The 23498-nt window shown below is 37.0% G+C and overlaps 1 protein-coding gene across 1 annotated transcript in view; it reads right to left on the bottom strand.

The window, feature by feature from the left end:
- STK38L (serine/threonine kinase 38 like) overlaps positions 1–23498 on the bottom strand; it is a 76496-nt gene that overhangs the window by 26842 nt on the left and 26156 nt on the right. Inside the window, exon 3 of the mRNA XM_069489581.1 lies at positions 683–827. Within this exon, the coding sequence (XP_069345682.1) occupies positions 683–827 (145 nt within the window). The remainder of the gene's footprint in view (positions 1–682; positions 828–23498) is intronic.

Genomic DNA, 23498 nt, shown 5'->3' with positions numbered 1-23498 from the left:
CAAAGCATCCAAGGCTCCTAGGATGTTAAAATCTAGCACATCCTGTGCTTGAGCTAAATTGGACATTGCCTGACCTGAAGGTGATTTCTTCTATCTCTAATATCCTTCCTCCTGCTCTTTTACCTCTTTTCTCCTTCCTTTTATGCATGTATAAATAGTACTCTTCCTTTAGAGCCCTGTTTAAATGCCACCCCTATTTATGGAGCTTTCCCAGTTGCCTTAGTCAAAAGCAATCTTTCCCTTCTTTGTCCTTCTCTTAGTGATATTTTTTTCAGTCTTTCCTATAATATTTATGCACATTATCTCTCTTACTATAAGTTTCCTGAATGCAAAACAACATGTCATTCTTTTTTTATTCTTCTACTCCCACTGATACATAACACTGTAAATGTTTTTAGACTAAAGTCATAAAGCTTCCCTCTAAAAGAAAGTATATCACAATTTTGTGGTTGGAAAAGATGTAAAATATCAATTAACATGTGATATAAGACTTTGGGTAACTCAGGAAAACTACTCTGTGAAAATAAAACAGGTAACTAGGTACAGTGTCAGTACAGGAAACTTAAAAACAGCATGCAAAGATCTACAATATTCATATTATTAATGGAAAACATGTTTACACTCCACTTACAACATAACAGCTTATTTAACTAAACAAAATTTTGACTAGCCTTTACTATACCTGGTTTCTCTCTCTTCATGCTGTAAAATTAGGTTGCTATAAAAATTCTCCAATGTGAGCTTGGCTACAGTCACTCTCTCTCGGGTATGGTTGCTCATAGGAAAGGTGGTTGTAGTCCCTGCCGTCATTGCCATAGTAACAGAAACTGAAACAACATATAAAAACAAATTATTCAGTAAAAAACTTTCTACCTTTTATAACAAACTCTGGACATGTTTAATTTCTACTAAGATTCTACCCTAACAGTCCACACATCCAAGTCTTTCATATTATAAATAATACAAAGCTAGGAAAGAAAGAAAAAGATGCACTACTCCCAAAGCAAGAGAAATTAATATTGTACTGGCAAAACCAGGAGTGAATTACAGTAAAGAAGTGCCAATAGCAGTCCAAACATAATACATTTATATATAAAAGGTCATGCTGAATAAGCATTCAAAACAAGAAAAGTTCAATCTATTTTTTTATTGATTACTAAATAAAATCCATAAGATATTGCTAATTTATCCCTGATAAAATGCCAATCTCCTAAGAGTTAATGTAGTTTAGTTAAAGAGTTAAGAAGTAGCTTCTGCTATATAAGTTCTATGAAACACGAAGTGTTGTATCAAATGTTTACACAAACGTCAGTCTAAAGCAATTCTCGTAGGTATATGTTTTAGGGGAAAACTACTTTCAGAAACAGGCCCCTTTGGACGGGGTCCATAGCTGCCCCATTTCATTCTGAATTCTGTGTCATTCCAGATAATGCTATAACAAGGAGTAGTATACTTCTCCAGAATGTGAGTTTCATTTCATTTTCAAATGAAATTCAAATGACTACAGGAATCTGGCAGGAAACACAAATGTATGAATCAAGCTAGGTAACAATAGGGAAGTTTGGGGGCCTTAATTGGACAGTGTATGTCTGCTTAAAGGCATTCAAGTGCCAACTTTGAAAAACCACAGGGCCGGCCAAACAAAGTTCTGGTTTGAGGAAGATAATCTGGACAAACAGATAAGGAGTATAGCAAAATGGTTGCTTCGCAGGGGGATACACTGAACTCTGGTGGCTGATATGGGTGTGGGCAGTGACCCTAACAGACTTGCCTACCACAGCCACATCTGGACTACAAAAACTACAACAATTCATACATTAAAGAGGCTTTTGCTTATCTAGGTGAGGATCACAACAGAACACTCCAAATATAATCCAGATTGCTAATAGTGACCATTCAAAGTTGCATTCTTAGCTGAAAAGTACTCCCCCAAAACTTCCACCAACACCCAACACCCACCTTGCACATGAAGATACTGACCCCTAGATGTATAGACCTGAACTGGACTAGATTCCAGGGATGACAGAATGAACCAAAATACCTTTCTTGTTCTTCAATGTCAAGCAAGTCAAGGATAGTTTGAAAGTAAACAATTTAACTAAGTCACAATTCTACTGTTGTCTTACTGAGTTTACACCTCAATGTACTGCTTGAGCCCCAAACTCATTATGTCTAAAACTGAATCTGTTGTTTGACATTACAAAATTGTTCCTCTGCTGACTACTTTAAATCTTTCCATAACAAGAAGCTGATCATGTCACTTGTCTAAAATCATCCATGGCTCCTTATTACCTACAGCAAATGAAATTAGCTTAGCAAGATCAACAACTCACATACAGTGAGTGAGGATATGTATCAGGAACTTTATGATATTTTATTCATTGATTTCTCCTTTTTTTTCTTCTAAGGGTTTAAGATAGTGGCACTTCCCAAGCATGACTGCATTTCATCCTGACACCAGCCCTGTAAAGTAGAGAGCTGAGGCACAGCTAGTAAACTGTGGAGTCAGGACTCTAACTCCACCTTGCCTTTCTGGCATTACCTGCTGCTCTTCCTCACCACTCATCCTTCTCCCAACATACAGGGCTCTTTCATGCTTCCAAGCCCTCGAGTGACCTATTCCTGAACCAGTTATACCCTCCACTATCTCTGCTTACAGAAATCCTGCTAATCCTTTCTGGCCCAATTTAGCTGAAGTCTTACTATGGTGACTTCTCGAACATTCTCTACCCAGAAGAGACATCACATTTGTCATTCTTTCATGTGTGTTCTCTAACATTTGTACCAATACGTCTCAGGTACTGGTGCTTATTGCTCCATTTGCCTATCCTTTTAAACTAGGAGTACCTCACAGCAAGAACTTTCCCCAATTCATTTTTAAACATTCATCACGACAGCCCTGTATCTGACATATTGTAGTCATTAATGAATGAATGAGATAACCTATCCAGTGGCGGAAGGGGGAAGAGTTGAAAGAATTAGCAAAAAGTAAAGTAGTCTATAAAGGTTAGCTAACAACCAACTGTGGAAAAAAGAAATTACCGAACCTAGGAGTCAGAATTTTATAGATCTAATAATCCCAACCCTGCTGCTAACTGATTATATATGGTTTTATTCAAATCACCAGAACACTCTGAACTCAAGTCACTTCTCCCCCAGACAGGGATTGTAATATTTGCTCTACCTAGATCACAGGCCTACTCTAAAGCCATCTGGGACAATATGCAGCAAATACACAGGAGTGTAAACCACAACGGCTTATACAAATGTAAGATACTATTTTAGGCATTAGTTTGTTTTTAATATGCTAAATGTTTTAATAATAATGAATATTATTTTTAAAAACAATGAATATGGATTAAAGACTTAAAAAGACCTGAAACTATAAAAATCCTAGAAGAAAACCTAGGGAAAACTCTTCTGGATGTTGGTCTAGGCAAAGAATTCATGACTATGGCATGGGCATGCATGGGCAACAAAACCAAAAATAGACAAATGGGACTTAATTAAACTAAAAAGCTTCTGCACAGCAAAAGAAATAATCAACTGAGTGAACAGACAAACTCCAGGTGGGAGAAAATATTTGCAAACCATGTATCCAACAGGGGATTAATACCCACAATTTAGAAAGAACTCAAACAACTCAACAGAAAACCCACAAAGAATCCCATTAAAAAGTGGGCAAAGGACATGGGTAGACATTTTTCAAAAGAAGACATCCAAATGGCCCACAGGCATATGAAAAATGCTCAACATCACTAATCATCAGAGAAATGCAAATTAAAACCACACTGAGATATCATCTTATACCAGTCAGAAAGGCTATTACTAAAAAGACAAAAACAAAAGATATTGGCAAAGATGGCAGAAAAGAGAACTCTTATACATTGTTCCCTTGGTGGGAATATAAATTAGTACAACCCTCTATGGAGAACAGTATGGAGATTTCTCAAAGAACTAAAAATAGAACTACTATTCCAGCAATCCCATTAGTAGGTATCTACCCAAAGGAAAATAAATCATTATATCAAAAAGATACCCCCACTCATATGTTTATCACAACACTATTCACAATAGCATTGATATGGAATCAACCTAAGTATCCATTAGTGGATGACTGGATAAAGAAAATGTGGTATATATACACAATGGAATACTACTCAGCAATAAAAATAATGTCCTTTGCAGCAACAGGGATGTTCCTAGAGGCCAGTATCTTAAGTGAAACAAGTCAGACACAGGAAGACTAATATCACATGTTATACTTATAAGTGGGAACTAAATAACATGTACACATGGATATAGAGTGTGGAATGACAGACAACAGAGACTTGGAAGGGTGAGGAGGTGGACAATGAGAAATTACTTAATGGATACAATGTACATTATCTGAGTGATGGATAGCCTAAAAACCCTGACCTCACCGCTACACAATCTATGCATGTAACAAAAGTTTACTTGTACTCCATAATTTATACAAATAAGCATTATTTATACCCTTACTAGATTGCTACCTAAGGCAATGCTGCAAAACCCTTTTTAGAAATAATGTTCTGTATTTCAGGATCAGATGCAGAAAAGTCAAAGAAGGAAAAGTGGAACAAGGATGGTATATACCAAACATCTCCCAAATCATATTTGTTAATTGGGACTTGTGGGTGAGAAAGGGAAGATGGACTGGAAGTCAAGAAATTCAAGTAAATTTTAGAAACTCAGATTATATTAATACAAAGTTAAACAAATTTCTTATTGTAAGACTTCCCAGCATCTTTAGTATGCTAACATTCATCCTAAGTCCTCAAAAGGCGATAGGTATATAACTTGCAGCAATATTTAGGGAACCTTCTTTAGGCATATAAAATTTAAGTTCATAGATAACTTCTCTTCAAACACTTTTTAGTAAAAAAAAAGCCTGTTACTTTTTTCAACAAACATTTGGGGGTGGGGAGGCTTAAAAGGTCCAACAAAGACCAACACCTAAGGATTTTGGTGCTTTCTGATTTGTGTTGCCTTTCTTCTAGCAAGCAGGTACTAATGAACAGGGAAATGTCTAGAAGATCTGTAGCCAATAAGAGAATTTTCAAAGTGGTTTGCCAGGTCCTAGAAGGAAAAAAGGTCAAGACTCTAGTTGTCTAAACTCTAGTCGTCTAAAGCAAGCCTTATATATTCCTTTCAAAAAGTGAATGATAACAAAACAAAAAACCTTTTTATAATGCCTTTTGAAAAAAAGCTCAAAGAAATAATTACTTACAGAGTTAACGTGGTTCATAAGAAATGCTTGTAGAAGTCAAAGGGAAAGATGTATGATGAACTCAGGGTGTGGCTCTGGAGGGAGCTGACTGGCCGCCAAGGGGCCTTGTACAACAGGCTGCCCAGCTCCGTCTGCCAAGGGGCAAGGTCTGGCATTCAGCTGCCAGTGCCTCAGGGCAATCAAATTCTTGAAGCTCCTTCATCCTAACAAAGTTCACAAAAGACTGATACACAAGACAGAAATGGCAACTTATTGATTTACACAATGAGAAATTGAGTAACAAGGAACAGAGACTTGCATCTTGTGGCAAATGCATTCTATCCTTATAAGCAAGCTAGATGTGAAGCCTTAATTAGGATCAGAAGATTGCTTTCAGAAGATTGCTTGGTGAACATGGCATCAAAACAAAGAGAACTGTTATTCAATTTAAATGTTTAAATATTTAATAGCTGTAATAGAAGGTGGAACCTAAAAGAAACAAGACCGCTGGCTATCTTGCCTGGTGCCTCTGCCCACTGGAAAGAGCTGGAAGAGATGGCCAATATTAATCGCTGCTGCTACAGAGCTTTCGCAGAATGAAGCAAAATTGGGGGCTAGAGGTGTGCAAAGCTTTTGAGAAATATCACTGAGCAAAACTTTAGAGAAAAATTTTGTGAAACATACTAAAGTGTTAGGGAATTCAAAACAATTCCAAACAACAAAAGTTGTCTGCATTCACAGAATAGAAATGGAGGTAGGCATAGTGGCCCATGCCCGTAGTCTCAGCTCCTCCAGAAGCTAAGGTGGGAGGTTCGCTTAAGCCTAGGAGTTCGAGGCTATAGTGTGCTATGCTTGTACCTGTGAATAGCAAGACCCTGTCTCTAAAACAAGAGAAAAATAGTACAGAAGTAAACATGAGGTCATTTGAAATAAATATTTATAGACCTGAGGTCTTTATAAAAGAGGTGTAGGCTGGGTGTGGTGGCTCACGCCTGTAATCCTAGTACTTTGGGAGGCTGAGGTGGGAGGATGGCTTGAGGCCAGGAATTGGAGACCAGCCTAAGCAAGAGCGAGACCCCGTCTCTGCTAAAAATAGAAAAATCAGCCAGTGCTGTGCTGTGTGGGTGTAGTCCCAGCTACTTGGGAGACTGAGACAGGAGGATAGCTTGAGCCTAGGAGTTCAAGGTTGTAGTCAACTGTGATGAGGTCACTACACTCCAGCCTCGGTGACACAGCAGGACTCTATCTCAAAAAAAAAAAAAAAAAGTAAATAAATAGGTATAAACAGAAGATAAGGTTTCTTCCATCATAAGAAGATATAATGAGTTTTACTCCAAAATCCAGAAGTGGATGTCAAATAATGAAAAATTACTTTTAGATACTATGTAATTTAATCATAATTACTATGCTCTTTCCATTCTAGTTACACATTCATGTATGCCTTATTTAAAAACCAATCGGAGCAAATTCTATGTCTATTCATCTTTGTAATGAAAGCATTATGGCACTTGGCAAAGGGCTGAGCACCACAGTAGGCATTCTGTAAATGATGGTGAGTAACTCAACTCAGATGTAATGGACTTTAAATGACACATGGATTTCATATATAATAATTTCATTTTGGTTAAAAAATAAAGAATCATTTGGTAAATGTGTTAACCTTTAGAAACAAATCTTACTTAAGAAATACATTGCAGAAAAAGCCAAAAATTCTACCCTTAGTCATGATTAAATAGTATCTTTTCAGAGATTAGCTTTAAAAACAAAACAAAAAATCATTTCCTTCTCATCAGACACAAATAGGCTTTTAAAAATTTAAGTTATACAAAACTAAGAAGTGATCAAATTATTACAAAGAATGATTTAGAAGACTAGCACTTATTATATTGTAAATTTATTTCTCTAATGGATTTAAAACTGTTCTTTGTCTTTTATTAAAGACCTTTCTTAACCAGAAAAAGAACAGGATACAATTTGCAAGTCTAGAATTCCTGGACTGATAAAAACAACACTAGGTGCCCTTGAATTTCCTGTTCACGTGTGTTTTCTCCAGACTGCCCTATTCATTAATGGAGACACTACCAATAGTTAAGTTCAACATTCTTTAGTTTATCAAGCCTGGGGAAAGGAGATAACAAATCTGGCACTCAGGCCATTTATAAATAGATGTGGTGTCTCCAACCATTTGCCATCAAACTTCTAAACAAGAAAAACAGAACTGCTTTACCTGACTATAAAACAAACTATTTTACTGGTGATTCCACCTTCATTTTCACATACTATATTTCAGAGGAAAGAGTATCCTAATGTTACTATATTGCCTTGCAGTATAAAAATTCTCCTAAATTCATCAACAGTTGCAACCATGATGCCCTAGGCTACAAGTCCTCAGATTGGATACTGTATATGCTGGGTCCCTACTGATAGGGCAGCCATAGCCTCCTTCTTCTTTGAGGTACAGTCCTAAGAGCAAGAAATTCATAGTCAAGAGGACGGGGTGGGTAAATTCACACCTAATGGGTACAATGCACACTATCTGGGTGATGGACACACTTATCTTTGACTCAAACTGTATAAAAGTAATTCATATAACCAAAGCGTTTGTATCCCTGTAATATTCAGAAATAAGAAAGAAAGAAATTCATAGTCAGGTGAGGGTTCAAGTCCCAGAATTAACTTTGACTAGTTGTATTATTTTCAACCAACATTTATTGCAGATATATACTATGTGCTAACACTGTACAAAGTACTGAGATCGTGAAGATTGATAAAACAGTTCCTGCCCTTAGGGAGTTCACAATCTTATGGGGACACAAAGTAGGGTGAAATCAGTTCAAGAGAAGTGTAGTCAGAGGTTTAATAGAGGCGGAGATGCCCGAACTTCTCTTGGAGGGGAGGGGCTGTAGTAAGAGTTCACCAGTTAGATGGACTCAGCAGAGAGGAAGAGCTGCAAGGCATGAAACAGACTGACACACCTGAGTGTACAGATGGGTTGAGCATATTTGGTTGAATGGCAGAAAATAAAGATAGAAAGACCTTTTTTTTGCCATGTTAAAAAATTATCCTGAGCATAAATGGGAATCATTCAAGGCCTTTAATTAAGTGAAGAACAGCCAATACAGAACATTTATTGAGTGTTAACGCAAGTACCAAGAACTTTTCTAAGAATGTTACATGTTTTAATGCATTTAATCCTCCTAACCAGCTCTAAAATCCTATCTGATTTGCACTTAGGGATAGATCATGCCAGCACAGGGAAGATGGCCCAAAGGCTGGAAGTACAGATCAGACTAAAGGCAGTAAATCCAGTTAGGAGGCCTCAATAATGAATACTCAGGGCTAGCCTGCAGCCATATTTCGCTTGCCTTGTGCTGTAGTTTAGAAAATGGAAGATTTCACATAAGTCCAGATTTCTGCTTCCTCTTGAAAAATCCAATCTGTCAACAATGAGCTCACATTCCTGCCTGGAAATAGACAGCTGAGGCAGAACAGCCGGGTATCCCGTATAAACCGTGTCCGCTGGGACACTAACTTTCTACTCCTCACATCCAGCCTTCACTCATTTTATTACCTGTCTGCTTCCTTTACCATTGGAGATTACAGAATAGCGCAGAATAATGAGGGCCCAAATTAATACAGGAAAAGAGATGGAAAAAGGGCTCAGACACTCAGCTGGAAAGACTTCTGTGTTTCAGATTTGGATGAGTGGGCAAATGATGATACCGTCAATACGGATAGAAAGTAGAAGAAGAGTTAACTTGGGGAAAGAAAATAAGGTTAAGGCTGATCCTTGTCTGTCTGAGTGACTTAGCCCGCCTCAGGGTCCACTCCAAGAGTGCCAGCCCGACAGGGGTGCTGAGATGCTTCAATGGCAGCAGAGCACAGGACAAAAGGCCAGATTGCCTGGGCTTGAATTCTGGCCCAGCCACTCACTACCCGTGTGACATGAAGCAAATTATTTACTTTCTGTTCTTCAGCCTCCTGTTAAATAAAGATAATGGCCAACTTGTCTGTGTGCTTGTTATGTTAGTATAAGACTTAATGTGAATTATGAAAATTAGTGTTGGTAAAAGGACTTAGAAACAGTACCTGGCGCCGAGATATGTCATGAGTTTGATAAATCAATAAATGAGTGAAAAATATTTTTAAAATATCCCCTGGCTTTCATCAAATGGTAAAAATGTTCTCTTTTCTGTTCAACCTTCCTCCTCATCCCTCCTGCCTTGGGCTCCTAGTAAGTTAGTTTGTAAATGTAGTCTTTCATAGATATTCCCTCTCTCTCCTAGTCTTAAACCTACTTTATTTGACAAATTAGACTGTTTTTAATTGACAGAGGAGAGATATGTATCAAAAAGTATGTATCAGTTTCCAAAACAGAAACACTTCAAGTAAAAAAATAAAAGGAACTCTTGGTAAAAGGCTTACTAGAAGTCAGCAGGGATTTGGGGGTGGAACTCTGGGTAGAATCAAGTGTTTCGGTGAAGAAAAAACTAACCACTTCCCTCACAAAACAGAGTGATTCTCATGAGGCAACACAGCCAATTTACTTATAACCTCTTTACTGTGTTTGGTATTAAGTGCTTTTGCTTTTGTTTTTAGTTAGCACGGCCCTCTCCATTTGGTGGATTGCCCTGTTCACTGGCCCAGAGGAACGAATTTCATAAACAGACACACTTGTCCTTTGCTCTTTTTGTGAGTCATAAGCTTGGTGATGATGGCACAGTGGTGCTGAAGCTAACATTATCATTTTTATTTTCCAAATTGTTTTAGAAATTGATACTTTTCCCACTGACAAAAATACAGTTAAATGGTTGAATTCCCAAAAGCTTATTTGGCTATAGTAATGCCTAACTATGTTGATCCAAATAATTACCAAAAATCCCTCTGAACCTTAGAGTATTTTTTTTTTAACTTGCAATGGGAAGGGAACGTGCTTATGAACAGAATATAAACAATTAAACTAGGAGATAAATGTCCCAAAGCAGTAATTTTATCTAAAAAACTGGCCTATTTATACACCTTAATGTTTAGATAAGGTATCGCCCTGTTTTTCTCAAAAATATTCAGAAAGAAGCAGTCTCTTCTTATAATATTTACAAAATTGAAATTGTTCCATTGCTATACCCCAATTTGGTAATGCATTCGATTTGTCTGCAAAAGATATTTAGCTGAATCTATCAAGTCATAATTAACTTAAAAAAAAAATAATAAACTGGCCGGGCTCGGTGGCTCATGCCTGTAATCCTAGCACTCTGGGAGGCCGAGGCGAGTGGATGTTTGAGCTCAGGAGTTCGAGACCAGCCTGAGCAAGAGCGAGACTCCGTCTCAAAAATATATATAGAAAAAATTAGCCAGGTATGGTGGCGAGTGCCTGTAGTTGCAGCTACTCGGGAGGCTGAGGCAGGAGGATCGCTCGAGCCCAGGAGTTTGAGATTGCCGTGAGCTAGGCTGATGCCATGGCATTCTAGCCTGGGCAAACAGAGTGAGACTCTTGTCTCAAAAAATAAAAAAATAAACAACCTTAGCTGAAATTCCAAACAACTTCAAATATTTATAATTTGGCATCTCAATGGGAAAAAAATCAACGCCAATTTTTAGAAAGTAGAGGCATCCCTAAAACAATTTTAAATCAACTTCTATTTATTGATGCACACATGAGCAAATACATAAACATACTTGCCTTCATTAGGCTAAAAGAGAAAAAAAGTCACCACTTGCAAGAAGGGGTCGTATAGGTACAGCGGAAGGGAGATGGGGAATGGGGGGGAACCAAAGTGAGTATTTCAAAATTATTTGTAAAGGAGGAAATATTCAGAGGTAAAATAAAACAACAAAAACAACAGGGAAAAAACATTAATTTACATATAAGTTGACATATCTTTATTTTATTCAAATTTAAATATATATTGACATATCTTTTTTCATATTTAACTTATATATAAAATTTATATATCTAGAAATTTATAGAATTTGTAAATATGAGATTAGTAGCCTAGAAAAATTTTAGAGAGTATGAGAGAGAGAGAGAGAGAGAGATTAGTGATCTAGAGTAGCAGTCCCTAACCTTTTTGGCACCAGGGACCAGTTTCATGGAAGAGAATTTTTCCACAGTTGGGAGTGGGTGGAGGGTGGTGTGAGGCAGAGCTCAGGCTGTGAATACAGCTGTAAATACAGCTGAAGCTTCACTCCTTGCCTGCAGTTCGCCCCCTGCTGTGCCACCTGGTTCCTAAGTTTCATGGAAGACAATTTTTCCATAGAGTTGTGGGGGTAGGTGGCAGAGCTCTGCTGCTGGTCCCTAACAGGCCGCTGACTGATACCAGTCCGCAGGATTTGGGGACTGCAGATCTAAGAATTCTGGGCCACCAGATTTAACCTATGGCTCTGAATTGGGGGTCTGGATGAATGAGATGAACAAAGAAGGATCTACCCTTCCCTTTTCCTTGCCGGCTGAGTCATGCTTCCAATCACGTCCAGTATCCCACTATTATGAGTCTTCTTCTATATTTTTCACTTCTGTTACAATGAATATGGGTCAGTGAAAATTAAGACAAATTATTTTTTAAATAAACAGTGAAATTTAAAGTTTACGATTTATGCTTTAAAATGTTAATTTTAAAGATATAAATTTAGAAATGAAAAATAATCCTGTTCATAAAAGTGGCAAGGTGGAGGAGATGAAGAATGATAATCATAAAATATATTAAGAATATCCTTGATTTTAAAAAGTGTTGGCCTTTAATGAGAAAACCTAGGGAGAAAGGGAAGAATTATTAAATTGATGGAACTGGAACAAGTGGGTATCTACTTTGAAAAAAAATTAAGTCAGATGTTCATTTCACTCCAAAAGGCAAAGTAAATTCTAAACGGTTCAAAAAGGTGAACATCAAAAAAGGAAGGAAGACAGAAAGGAAGGGAGGGAAGGAAAGAAATAAAAGTAAAAAGAAAATTAACTTAAAAAATTTTAAGATGTTGACAAAGTTCCATTAATCAAGAAAAATTATAAGAAAATACATATGAATAACTACTGGATCTTTGGAAGGGAAAGGACTATCTTAAAAAGAAATCACCACAGTGAAAAATAGGTTTCATTATACAAACGTTTGGAATATACATATATACAATGTATATCAAACAAGATTAAAATATAGTAATTTGGGGGAAAACACTGCAAAATAATAGTGTATAAGTACATATAAAAGTATATATTTAAAAATATATATATTTCTAATATATGTAAGCTCATACATAGTTTTCTTTATATTAAAGCTGTAAGGAGAAAATAAGGCCCTAATAATAAATAAATAACACTAATTGATAATAAAATAGCCTAAAACATAAGAAAAATATTCAATTTTACTAGTAAATCAAAGACATGGAAACTTTAAAATAAAGCAATATGTTCCCTATCAAAGTAACAACAATTAAGGGGGAAAACACTCTCTTAATGGGGTCCAGTCTGTCATCAGATGCTTTTCGCATGTGCCGTCTGTGCTTGTGTTAACTGGTAGGGATGTAACCCTTCCTAAAGCAGAATATTATACCAAGAACCATAAAGATACTTTTTATCTTTTGACATACATCATAATTCCAACTTCAGGAATCTATCCTAAAGAAATAATCAAAATTGCAGCAAAGATTTCTAGAGTTTAATCAAAGCATTATTTAAAATAGACAAGAACACTGAAGAAAATTTCCCCCCAAATTTTAACAACAAGGGAAATAATGTTCAGTAAATAAGCAGGATATAAAGTTCTATCTTCAAGTACATTATGAACTCAACTATATTTAAAAAAGGAGGGGGTAAATTATGGTGATTTTTATACCTTATCACTTTCTGAATTTCCCAAATTTTCCATAATGAGAAAACAACCATATTTATGATCATTACAAAGTGTTTAAGAGTGATCCTGGGAGGGTGCTAGAGGTAAGGGCAGTAAAAGGGAATCGACTTGCACTGCTCAGCAAAAGAGGTGGTTTTTCAGGTACCACTGTACTTGGATTTTCTCCTACGAACCAAATTCTCTGTTCTGGTTTAGTGGAAGATTATCAAGAACAGCAAAAAGAGTTGGATGTCACGGAACAACGCTAAAGACAAACAAGAAGATTAATGAGGGGAATTTTAAAGAGTTTTTCAGTCCTATCTTGTACTTCCTTTTAGCACATGACTTTCATTTCGAATAGGAATTCATATTTTAATTTTCCCATTCATTCAAAACATTCAAGGCTCCTATGCTTCTACATCACTGAAGAGCTTCAGGAGAGACATGCATTTTTCAATAGTACCAATTTGTTTTATATATATTTTTTTATTTTTTATTTTTGGAGACAGGGTCTTACTCTGTTGCCCAGGCTGGAGCACAATGGTGCGATCATAGCTCACTGCAGTCTCAAACTCCTGGACTCAAGCAATCCTCCTGCCTTAGCATCCTGAGTTGCTAAGACTACAGGTGTGTGCCACCACACCCTGCTAATTTTTTTTAAGTTTTCTATTTGTAGAAATAGGAGTCTTGGCCGGGCGCGGTGGCTCACGCCTGTAATCCTAGCACTCTGGGAGGCCGAGGTGGGCGGATCGTTGGAGCTCAGGAGTTCGAGACCAGCCTGAGCAAGAGCGAGACCCCATCTCTACTAAAAATAGAAAGAAATTATATGGACAGCTAAAAATATATATAGAAAAAATTAGCCGGGCATGGTGGTGCATGCCTGTAGTCCCAGCTACTCGGGAGGCTGAGACAGGAGGATCGCTCGAGCTCAGGAGTTTGAGGTTGCTGTGAGCTAGGCTGATGCCATGGCACTCACTCTAGCCTGGGCAACAGAGTGAGACTCTGTCTCAAAAAAAAAAAAAAAAAAAAAAAAAGAAATAGGAGTCTCACTATGTTGCCCAGACTGGTCTCGAACTCCTAGCAGCAAGTGATCCTCCCACCTCGGCCTCCCAAAGTGCTGGGATTACAGGCATGAGGCACTACACCTGGCTTTATAGTTCCTAATTTTAAAGTTACTGTGTAGGGCCGGGCGCGGTGGCTCACGCCGGTAATCCTAGTACTCTGGGAGGCCAAGGCGGGTGGATCGCTCAAGGTCAGGAGTTAAAGACCAGCCTGAGCAAGAGGGAGACCCTGTCTCTACTAAAAATAGAAAGAAATTATCTGGCCAACTAAAATATATATAGAAAAAATTAGCCGGGCATGGTGGCACATGCCTGTAGTCCCAGCTATCCGGGAGGCTGAGGCAGTAGGATCGCTTAAGCTCAGGAGTTTGAGGTTGCTGTGAGCTAGGTTGACGCCACGGCACTCACTCTAGCCCGGGCAACAAAGCGAGACTCTGTCTCAAAAAAAAAAAAAAAAAAAAAAAAAAAAAAAAAAAGTTACTGTGTTATTTTGTTTGCTGTTCCTTTTCAAATGAAAACCACCCTCTGAAAAAGATCATACTAACTTAACAACTTAAGAGCCAAAAGTGGCAGTCCTTTTGGGGGTTAAAAATTAGATAAGACTAAAATTAAAACATGATATCACCAAGTTTACAATTTTAATACCTAAGTAGCTATGAGTTACTTTTAGTTATTTTGAGCCATTTAAACTCTCCCAAGAGGCTTCTGACCATCACAAGGGACCAAAGAAAACTGTTCCCAACTAAAAGCAGACATACCATGTGACTCATCAGATGCAGATACTGTGTTAAATAAACAGACCATTTAACTTCTACAACCATGAGAAAATCCAGAAGGTATCTACTTTATTAAGACACCAGAATACACAAAACTTGAAGGGAGGAAAAAATTTTAAAGCGCTAATGAGTTTTACCATTAATGCCTGAATAGCTCATTACCTAAGCATTGAACTGGACCATATTTATTGACATATGATCTTTAGAACACAATTCTGGATTATTTGGAAAACAAATATAAGAGAGGAAAAAAACTTAAAATGGAATAAAAAGTAAATTGTATAGTTCATTGTCATCAAGGATATCCTGTAATTCAAGTAAGTACACTGGCAAACCCTCCCATAAATCAGCTTACGAGTTCAATTCTGTTTAGCATTTTTCTAGACTCTACTACAGATCTAAGATCGAAAATTTAGTTCACCAAGGGTTAAGATTGTTAGAATCACAGAATTTGAATTCAATTTTGATTACAGAAGTTGGTCGTCATTAAGTGATGTAGATTTAGCTCAGAACCCTAGCTCTGTCTATAATTACGTGCCCCATGGCAAGGTTCTCAAAATCTTATACACGGTATGGGGTCATGAGCACTCCCTGCCAAGGACACCTGAGCATGACGGCAAACCTAGGTATACATATATTCAGATCTCTGGAATTTGCCAGAAGTATTCAATAACAGAAGAAAAAAATATTTCTAAAATATAAAAATGTACTTTTTCCATTTTAAACTGGAAATATCTTTCTTCCTATATACAAAAGTAAAATGTTTCATGTAAAAATATGACCATAACCAGAAGTTTATAAATTGCAAAGTCAAATGACTTCACAATCCTACCTCCCATAATATCCAGTTTTAACTGTCGAGTGAGAGACTAGAGTTACACTCCCTGGATTTAAATTCTGGCTCTGCCACTCACAAACTGTGAAATCTCTCAGGAGTCCTTATCTACAAAACAGAGATAAGGATATCGTATAAAAATTATTAAGTAATGTTTATTGAGTGCTTTACAAGCGTAGGCATTGTTCTAAGCATGTAAAACATATTAATTAATCTTAATAAAGTGACTAATAGATATGTGTTAAAGCCCTTAGAATAGTGCCTGAAACTCAATAAGGTACTCATTAAATGTTAACTATTGCTACGTCCTTCCAAAGCTTTAATGCATCTATAAACACACACACATATAGTGTTACTATAAATGGACTCATATAAACTGTTCTATAATTTGCTTTCTCCATTATAATCTTACAGACACCCTTCCTTTGATATTAATAAAAATAGATCCACTTCATGCTTTATAAGGAACGTATAGTGATAATACTTTCTAACATATAGTGAGTTGTTTTGTGCTCGACACTGTGCTTTATGAGTATCATCTCACTTAATACTCATACTAACCCTAAAAAGTGTGTGCTATAATATTATTCCTATTTAAAGACTAGGAAAGTGAGACTTAGCTAGATTAAGTTACTTCCCCAAGATCATACAGCTAGACATGGTGGAGCCAAGATTTGAATTTAAGTTCCTCTGAAACTAAGTCATCATGGCATACCGCACCTTCTATGGTGGCAGTTTTAAACCAATGTCCACTAACAGATGTTTTAGATGGTTTCCATTAGGGAGGAGGTAATTTTTAGCAATGCTGCAATAAACATACTGGATCACAGACTGTGCGCTCTTTCTCTTACTATATACTTCCAGATGTGCCACTGCTGAGTCAAAGAATATTCACAATTGAAATTCTGATACGCACTGCCAGATTGCTTTCCAGAGATAGTACCAACTGACCATCCTTAATTACATGAGACAGCCAACACTGGGCACAGTCCAGCTTTTTAATCTTTGCCAATCTGACAGGTTAAAAAGAACATCTTGGTTTTGCTTGTACATTCCTTTGACTACAATGAAGTAAGCATATTTTTATATATTTCTTCTTTTGTAAGCTGCCTGATTTGAGTCTTTTGCCTAATTTTCTAGTGAAAAATTTACTCTTTAAGAGATTCAGACTATACTTGAACAATATATCACAGCCCATTTTAAGTCGCTGAAATCGTATCACAATGCCAATATTTAAATAATTTCAACTTATACAACTTAAGAAGAAAACAGAGTGTGTTTTAGCACAAGCAAGAACTATAGCTATTACATTAGAAACTGGCACTTTCCTATAAATCAACAGAATCAAACAAAAAATATTGTCACATGACTCAAAGGTTGAAAATGTAAGTGTAAATAGAAACAGCTGTCCAGACTAAGATTTTCTATTATTCAGATGTGACATTAAGATGTTATTTATTTATTTGAACCAGCATGTATAATTTCTTTTTTAGAACAATGCCAATTTACTCTTCAACAGAAAACTTCCCAGCTTAAATAATGAATCTCTGAAAATCGACTAAGCAGTGTCCTTATCGTTGTCATTACCATCACTGTTGCCATCATGGTTACTATTTACTACACACCTTCTCTACGCTAGAGGGTACTGTAGACATTATCTCATTAACCTTTGCAACAACCACAGGAGGTAGGTGCTATTTCTCCATCTCAGAAATGAGAAACTGAGGCTCAGAGAGGTTAAGTTACCTGCCAGCGGCCTCTCAGCTAGAAAGTGGCAGGGCTGGGATGTGAACCCTGCCTCAATCCACAGCTATTGTTCTAGCCACCAAGCCTACTCCTTATGACCAGACTCAGTTAAACAAAGCTAAAGCCAAAAATATATCTGTAACTTCTACGGCAACTCAAGAGAATTACTGGTCTTTTCTTCCATGATCACCTTATTTATTCTTGGTAAATCTTAAATGATTGTATTAATATAATTTCTGGTTTTAAGGAAACCTAAAAGGATTAACTTGTCTATCCCTCTAACAAAGACAAGGCTGTGTTAACCCTCCACCCACCTAAACTGCCCTCTTGCCCAAACAACTCTATAAGCCTTTCTTCTTTCTATAAGTTTTTAAAAGGAGTTTAAAAATCTCTATTGGGAATATGTGCAATTATTTCAGATTATTTTAAAAATGTATTTTCTATCCTATGCTGTCCTCATTCACTTATCTAAATAGGGAAAAAAGTATCAGAATGCTTTATTGTATGAGCAGGAAGATTAACCAATATTGGATGGCAGCCAGAATCCTGGCAAAGATGTCATCAGCAGGGAGTCAGAGTTGAAGTCCAGGTTTAAGCTGCATCTAGATGGGTTCCCAGGAGGCCTAAAATAGCCTCAGGAGGCCAAAAAGAAAAAGTTCCTCTGGCTCAGTCTCCTAGTGATGACAAAGGAGTCCCTCTTATCTGCTTGGCAGCCTTACAATCAGAAAGTTCTTACATCTAACGCAATTCTCTCCCACTGAAATTCAAACCGAATGCAATTACTTTTACCATATTCTATAAAAATGAAGAACTTCACTGCAGCAAGTAACTTGCTCAAATTCTCACACAGAATAAGAAAAACGTAGCTGGAACCAGTAATGATTTCCTTTGATTCTCTTTCATTGCATAATCAAAAGTTCTTAAACTTTCAGTCCATTTTGCTGAGAAGAATTAACTCCATGAGAAAATTGTGAAACTGATTTGACAATAAAGTTGCCTTTCTGAAATCTTCATGACTGCTACATATCTGAGAATTTAAAAACAGGAACCCCTCACAGTGTTTTTAAAGGTTTTTTTTAATGAAAATAATAACTATACCAGCCTGAGCAAGAGTGAGACCCCGTCTCTACTAAAAATAGAAAGAAATTATATGGACAACTAAAATATATATATACAAAAAATTAGCTGGGCATGGTGGCGCATGCCTGTAGTCCCAGCTACTCGGGAGGCTGAGGCAGTAGGATCTCTTAAGTCCAGGAGTTTGAGGTTGCTGTGAGCTAGACTGATGCCACGGCACTCACTCTAGCCTGGACAACAAAGCAAGACTCTGTCTCAAAAAAATAAATAAATAAATAAATAATAATAACTATAGGTAACTGCTATCACACACTTCTATGTCAGGTACAGTGCTAAATGTTTAACACACGTGATGTTCTTAGATCTTGGAACAATTCTATGAAGCAGGTGTTTCCCATTTACAAGTAAGGAAACTGAAGCTTAGTTAAGTCACCAGTTCCAAGACATACAGCCAGTGAATGGAACCTGGTCTGCCTCTTACTACAGCCTACAGAACCCCTTAACTACATGGTCTCTCATCTGACCTTTACTTTTAAATGAATAAGCCTCCCTTTATGGAGTACATTGTACCTGAAAGCATCAAGTTCTTTATAATAAATTGTATTTGTCTCATCTCTTCCCATTATAAAACCATGGAAAACAACCACACCAAGATTTCACAAAACTAAAGAGAGTCATACTTAACAATGTAGCGAACACTTCTAACAACTAAGGGAAAGAATATGTGCACTAAGACTTAGAAGTATGAGTGTGAGCAACTATCGAACTTTTGCACTATGAACAGTCCATTTTGAGATTCTGTTCCTTTAATCTATTTATTCATTTATTATCACAGCTAAACCAAACTATTTTCATAGCTGTATAATATACAGACGCTCCTTGACTTATGATTGAGCTACATCCTAATAAACTCATCCTAAATTGAAAACATTAAGTCAAAATTGCATTTACTGCTGGCAACACAGCAGACAGTCCCGAACTTGTGATTTTTCAAGTTTATGATGGTGAGAAATGATATGCATTCAGTAGAAATTGTGAGGAGCTCCTAAACTTATGATAAGGTTATGTCCCAATAAAACCATGGTAAAGTCAAAAAATTGTTGAGGACAATTTGTATTTTGACATCTGGTTGGGCAAGCCCCTTCCCTTTTTCCTGTATTCCCCCCCAAATTTTTACATTTTCATATGAATTTTAGGATCTGCTTTTAAAGTTCAATTAAAAATTCTGCTGGGATTTTGATCTGGTATCATCTTTTGAAAAGAGGAAAAGCCTCTTTTCCAGCCTCGGCTGATTTCACTTTCAGGGCCTGATTTCTGTTCCTTTGCCAAGGTATTCCTGCCAGCCAGGGCACAAGCATCCAAACTGAAGGTTAAGTTTTTAAAAGTTCCCTTAAAAAAAGTTGCAGCCAAACATACAGTATTATTCATTATAGAAAACAAAAGATACTCAATAAACCTATTAGTGTTTGCAAGACATATTTAGGCTTTCAGGATAACCAAAGAAGGAAAAAAAACAGAAGAAACCAACTAAGTTAACAGTCTCACTGGCTTCAGGTAAGGCTGAACAAATAATTACATGATTATTACCTGCCAATGTACCAGGCACTATGCTAGTAGGAAGAGGCCCAAATAGTAAGAGATATGAATATGATAAGATCCTATAATATTATTGGAAAAAGGTAAGATTACTCATATAAACAATTAGTGCATAAACAATTGGCCTGAGTGGGCCTTCCTGGTATAAGCAGGGCTTTAGAACAGGAAAAAATCAGTGTGGGCTACAGTGCCCAATAAAAACTAAAAATTAGGTAGCTCAGCTCTAGATTAACTAAAAGCTTGGTGGTAATTAAAATTTAGTGACAGCTATTTAGAAGGCAATGTGAAGAGAAATAGTGATGATCCCAACTTGGTTTATAAATCAAGGCTGGGCTATCCGTGTGGCATTCTAATAAAAAGGCAGAGATCCTGTGAGCAAGTGTCTCTCATTTTTCTTGCAGTAGTTACTCAAATCATATGCATAAACTGTAGCCAGCACCAGACTTACCCAATGGGAAATCCCCAATGCTTTGTGGCTACATGAGGATGTTTCAGAACCTGATCCTACTCTCCCTATACATGCCCCGAAAAATTCTCTTCTCCGTAGGATTTGCATTCACAAAGACTCCACCCAGTTTCCTGACATCATGGAAATTTACTGGTTCACTTGGAAGACCTAGTATGTGGGCTCATCTTTTGTGGAAAGAGGTAGTTCTTTCTAAAATTACTGAGTCAGAAATTTTTACCAGCATTACATCTGGTTCTTTTTTAAAGGTGGGGAGGTTAGTTGAATAAACAGGATGAACACAGTATATCTACTTCCAAGGAACAAAAAAATACTGCTAAACATAGTTGGGAAAATTGATCAGGGGGAATTAAGGTGGAAACTTGCTTTAAAAATTTTAAATTATATGCAAACTCTATTATTTTTTAAAGCATTATAAGATAATGCAAAGCAAGACATCTCCATCATTTCTTCACCAATATGTCATGCCAGAAAATATTACTCAGAGAGGGTAGACAGCCTTTCCTTTCTCAAGCATTTTATTGAAAATGAACAGAAAACTTACCTGTGAGTTAGTTTTAAGGCAGGTTTACTAAAATCAGGGAGTTAAGACTATTTAACCCTCTGAGGTTATTTCCAGTCCTGTTACTCTGTTTATACTTTTTAAAGGTAATTACTAGTACCTTACATTAAACAGAGGAACACAGCAGGGTGTGTAGTTTTCATAAAGATGCCTCAAGACTCTAATGAGATATGTTGTAAATCATAAAATACTACTTCACTTCACACCTTATAGCTTTGTAGTAAGTGAAATTGGGATAATTTGGTGGGCTGCACATTTTTAGAAGTGAAATAAATACTTTATATAGTTCCCTACATACCTTAAGAGTTGTGAAGATCAAACGCAAGAGGTAAAAATGTTTTATAAAAGGTAAGACACTACTCAACGTAAGATTATACATGCACTGGAACAATAAATATTATAAATCCAGGATAATGGTTATTTCTGGGGAGAGAGGAAAGGGAAGGATTACCGAAGCATCTCAACTCTATCTGGAATGTTTTGTTACTTAAATAAAATCTGAGGCAAGTACGGCCTTATTATTTTTCTCTGTAACTGTATGTATGTTTGTAATAATTCAATTATAAGTTTATACTGTCATTTTGAGAAAAAAAATGACAAAGATTCCAAGAAATCTTAAAGGTTTCTTTCTTATGGATAATTTTTTAAAAGCTACTTAGCTTTACTCATAAATAGAATACCTTGCTTTTTATTAACTAGTGTCTACTCTCCTTAGTAATATCATCACCATCTTTTCTTTCTGACATCTCCATCTTACAGAGTTTAAATAACAAAGCACAACAACTCTCTCCAGGGCATATGAACAAAAGGAAGTTCAGGGAGATGGACTCAGTGGAAGGGGTGGTCCAGGGAACAGCTGCCTAGAGGGAGGAGAAAGCACAGGGACAGGCGGCCAGCAGGAGAGGCTACCAGTTGTCTGCAGTTGTATCTTCAATGGGGCTTCACTATTTCGTTTGAATTATCATGACTTCCCAGAATACCAGAAAGACACATATTTATAAGATTAAAAACATATCTAATACATACTAAAATATTAATGTCTCCAGATAAAATAATATAACATCAAGGATTTACTGCAATATAATACAGAGGGCAGTAGGTGTGGGTTTAGATAAAACAAGACTGGTCATGGATGACCACTGCTGAAACTGGTGATGTGTACATGGGAATACATTACACTCTTTTACTTTTGTGTACATTTAAATCTTTCCATAATAAAGTTTTAAAAAATTACCCCAAAGCTAAAATAAATGATTTAACTATCATCACATGAAAAATATTACACACATTGCAATTTGTTAGGCCTATTCATGGCAAAGGGATCAGGCAGCCAGGGTTAGTCCTGACGCTACCACTAGTAGCTGTGTGCCCTTGTCTAAGTGACTCAATCTCTTTTGTTTTGAGCTTCTCCATGGAAAAAAATGAATGGGTTGGATGAGATAGCTAAGTTCCCTTTAAGCTATAACATGATTATTGGATTTATAGAACTGGCTTATAGATAGTTGTATAATAGAGTAAGAACTGCAAATACTACTAATGATACACTGGGACCACCTGGGAGTAACTTTAATCCCTCATTTATTTATTTATTTGACAAACATCTAAAGAATGAATACTATGTGCCAGGCAGTGTCACATGTGAGTAGAATACAAAGTTAAATGACATAAAATCTCTGTCTTTCAGATCCAGTCTAATCATGGAAGACAGACACATAAACAAATGACAATAGTACAATATAAGTGTGATGACAGGGATCATGGAGTTGAAAATACCAAAAGGCATTCACAGTATGGGAGAGCTGGGAATTGTAAATAATGCTGTAGGAAGGAGGGAGAGAGAAAGTGGCAAGAGATGAGACTGGACAGGAAAGTAGGCATCAGATTGAGAAGGACCATGATGCGATGCCAAGGAATGTGGAAGGAATCTTGCAAAGTGATAAGGAAGCCATTTTAAAGATTTTTTTTTTTTTTTTTTTTTGAGACAGAGTCTCATTCTGTTGCCCGGGCTAGAGTGCCGTGGTGTCAGCCTAGCTCACAGCAACCTCAAACTCCTGGGCTTAAGCAATCCTACTGCCTCAGACTCCCGAGTAGCTGGGACTACAGGCATGTGCCACCATGCCCAGCTAATTTTTTTTCTATATATATTTTTAGCTTTCCAGATCATTTCTTTCTATTTTTAGTAGAGACAGGGTCTCGCTCTTGCTCAGGCTGGTCTCGAACTCCTGACCTCGAGCAATCCTCCTGCCTCGGCCTCCCAGAGTGCTAGGATTACAGGCGTGAGCCACCGCACCCGGCCCATTTTAAAGATTTTTAAGCCTGGAAATGCTAT

Source organism: Eulemur rufifrons, chromosome 16 (assembly GCF_041146395.1).
Source record: "Eulemur rufifrons isolate Redbay chromosome 16, OSU_ERuf_1, whole genome shotgun sequence".
Lineage (NCBI taxonomy): Eukaryota > Metazoa > Chordata > Mammalia > Primates > Lemuridae > Eulemur > Eulemur rufifrons.
The sequence above is the reverse complement of the archived record's forward strand: the minus strand, read 5'-3'. Positions and strand labels throughout refer to the sequence as shown.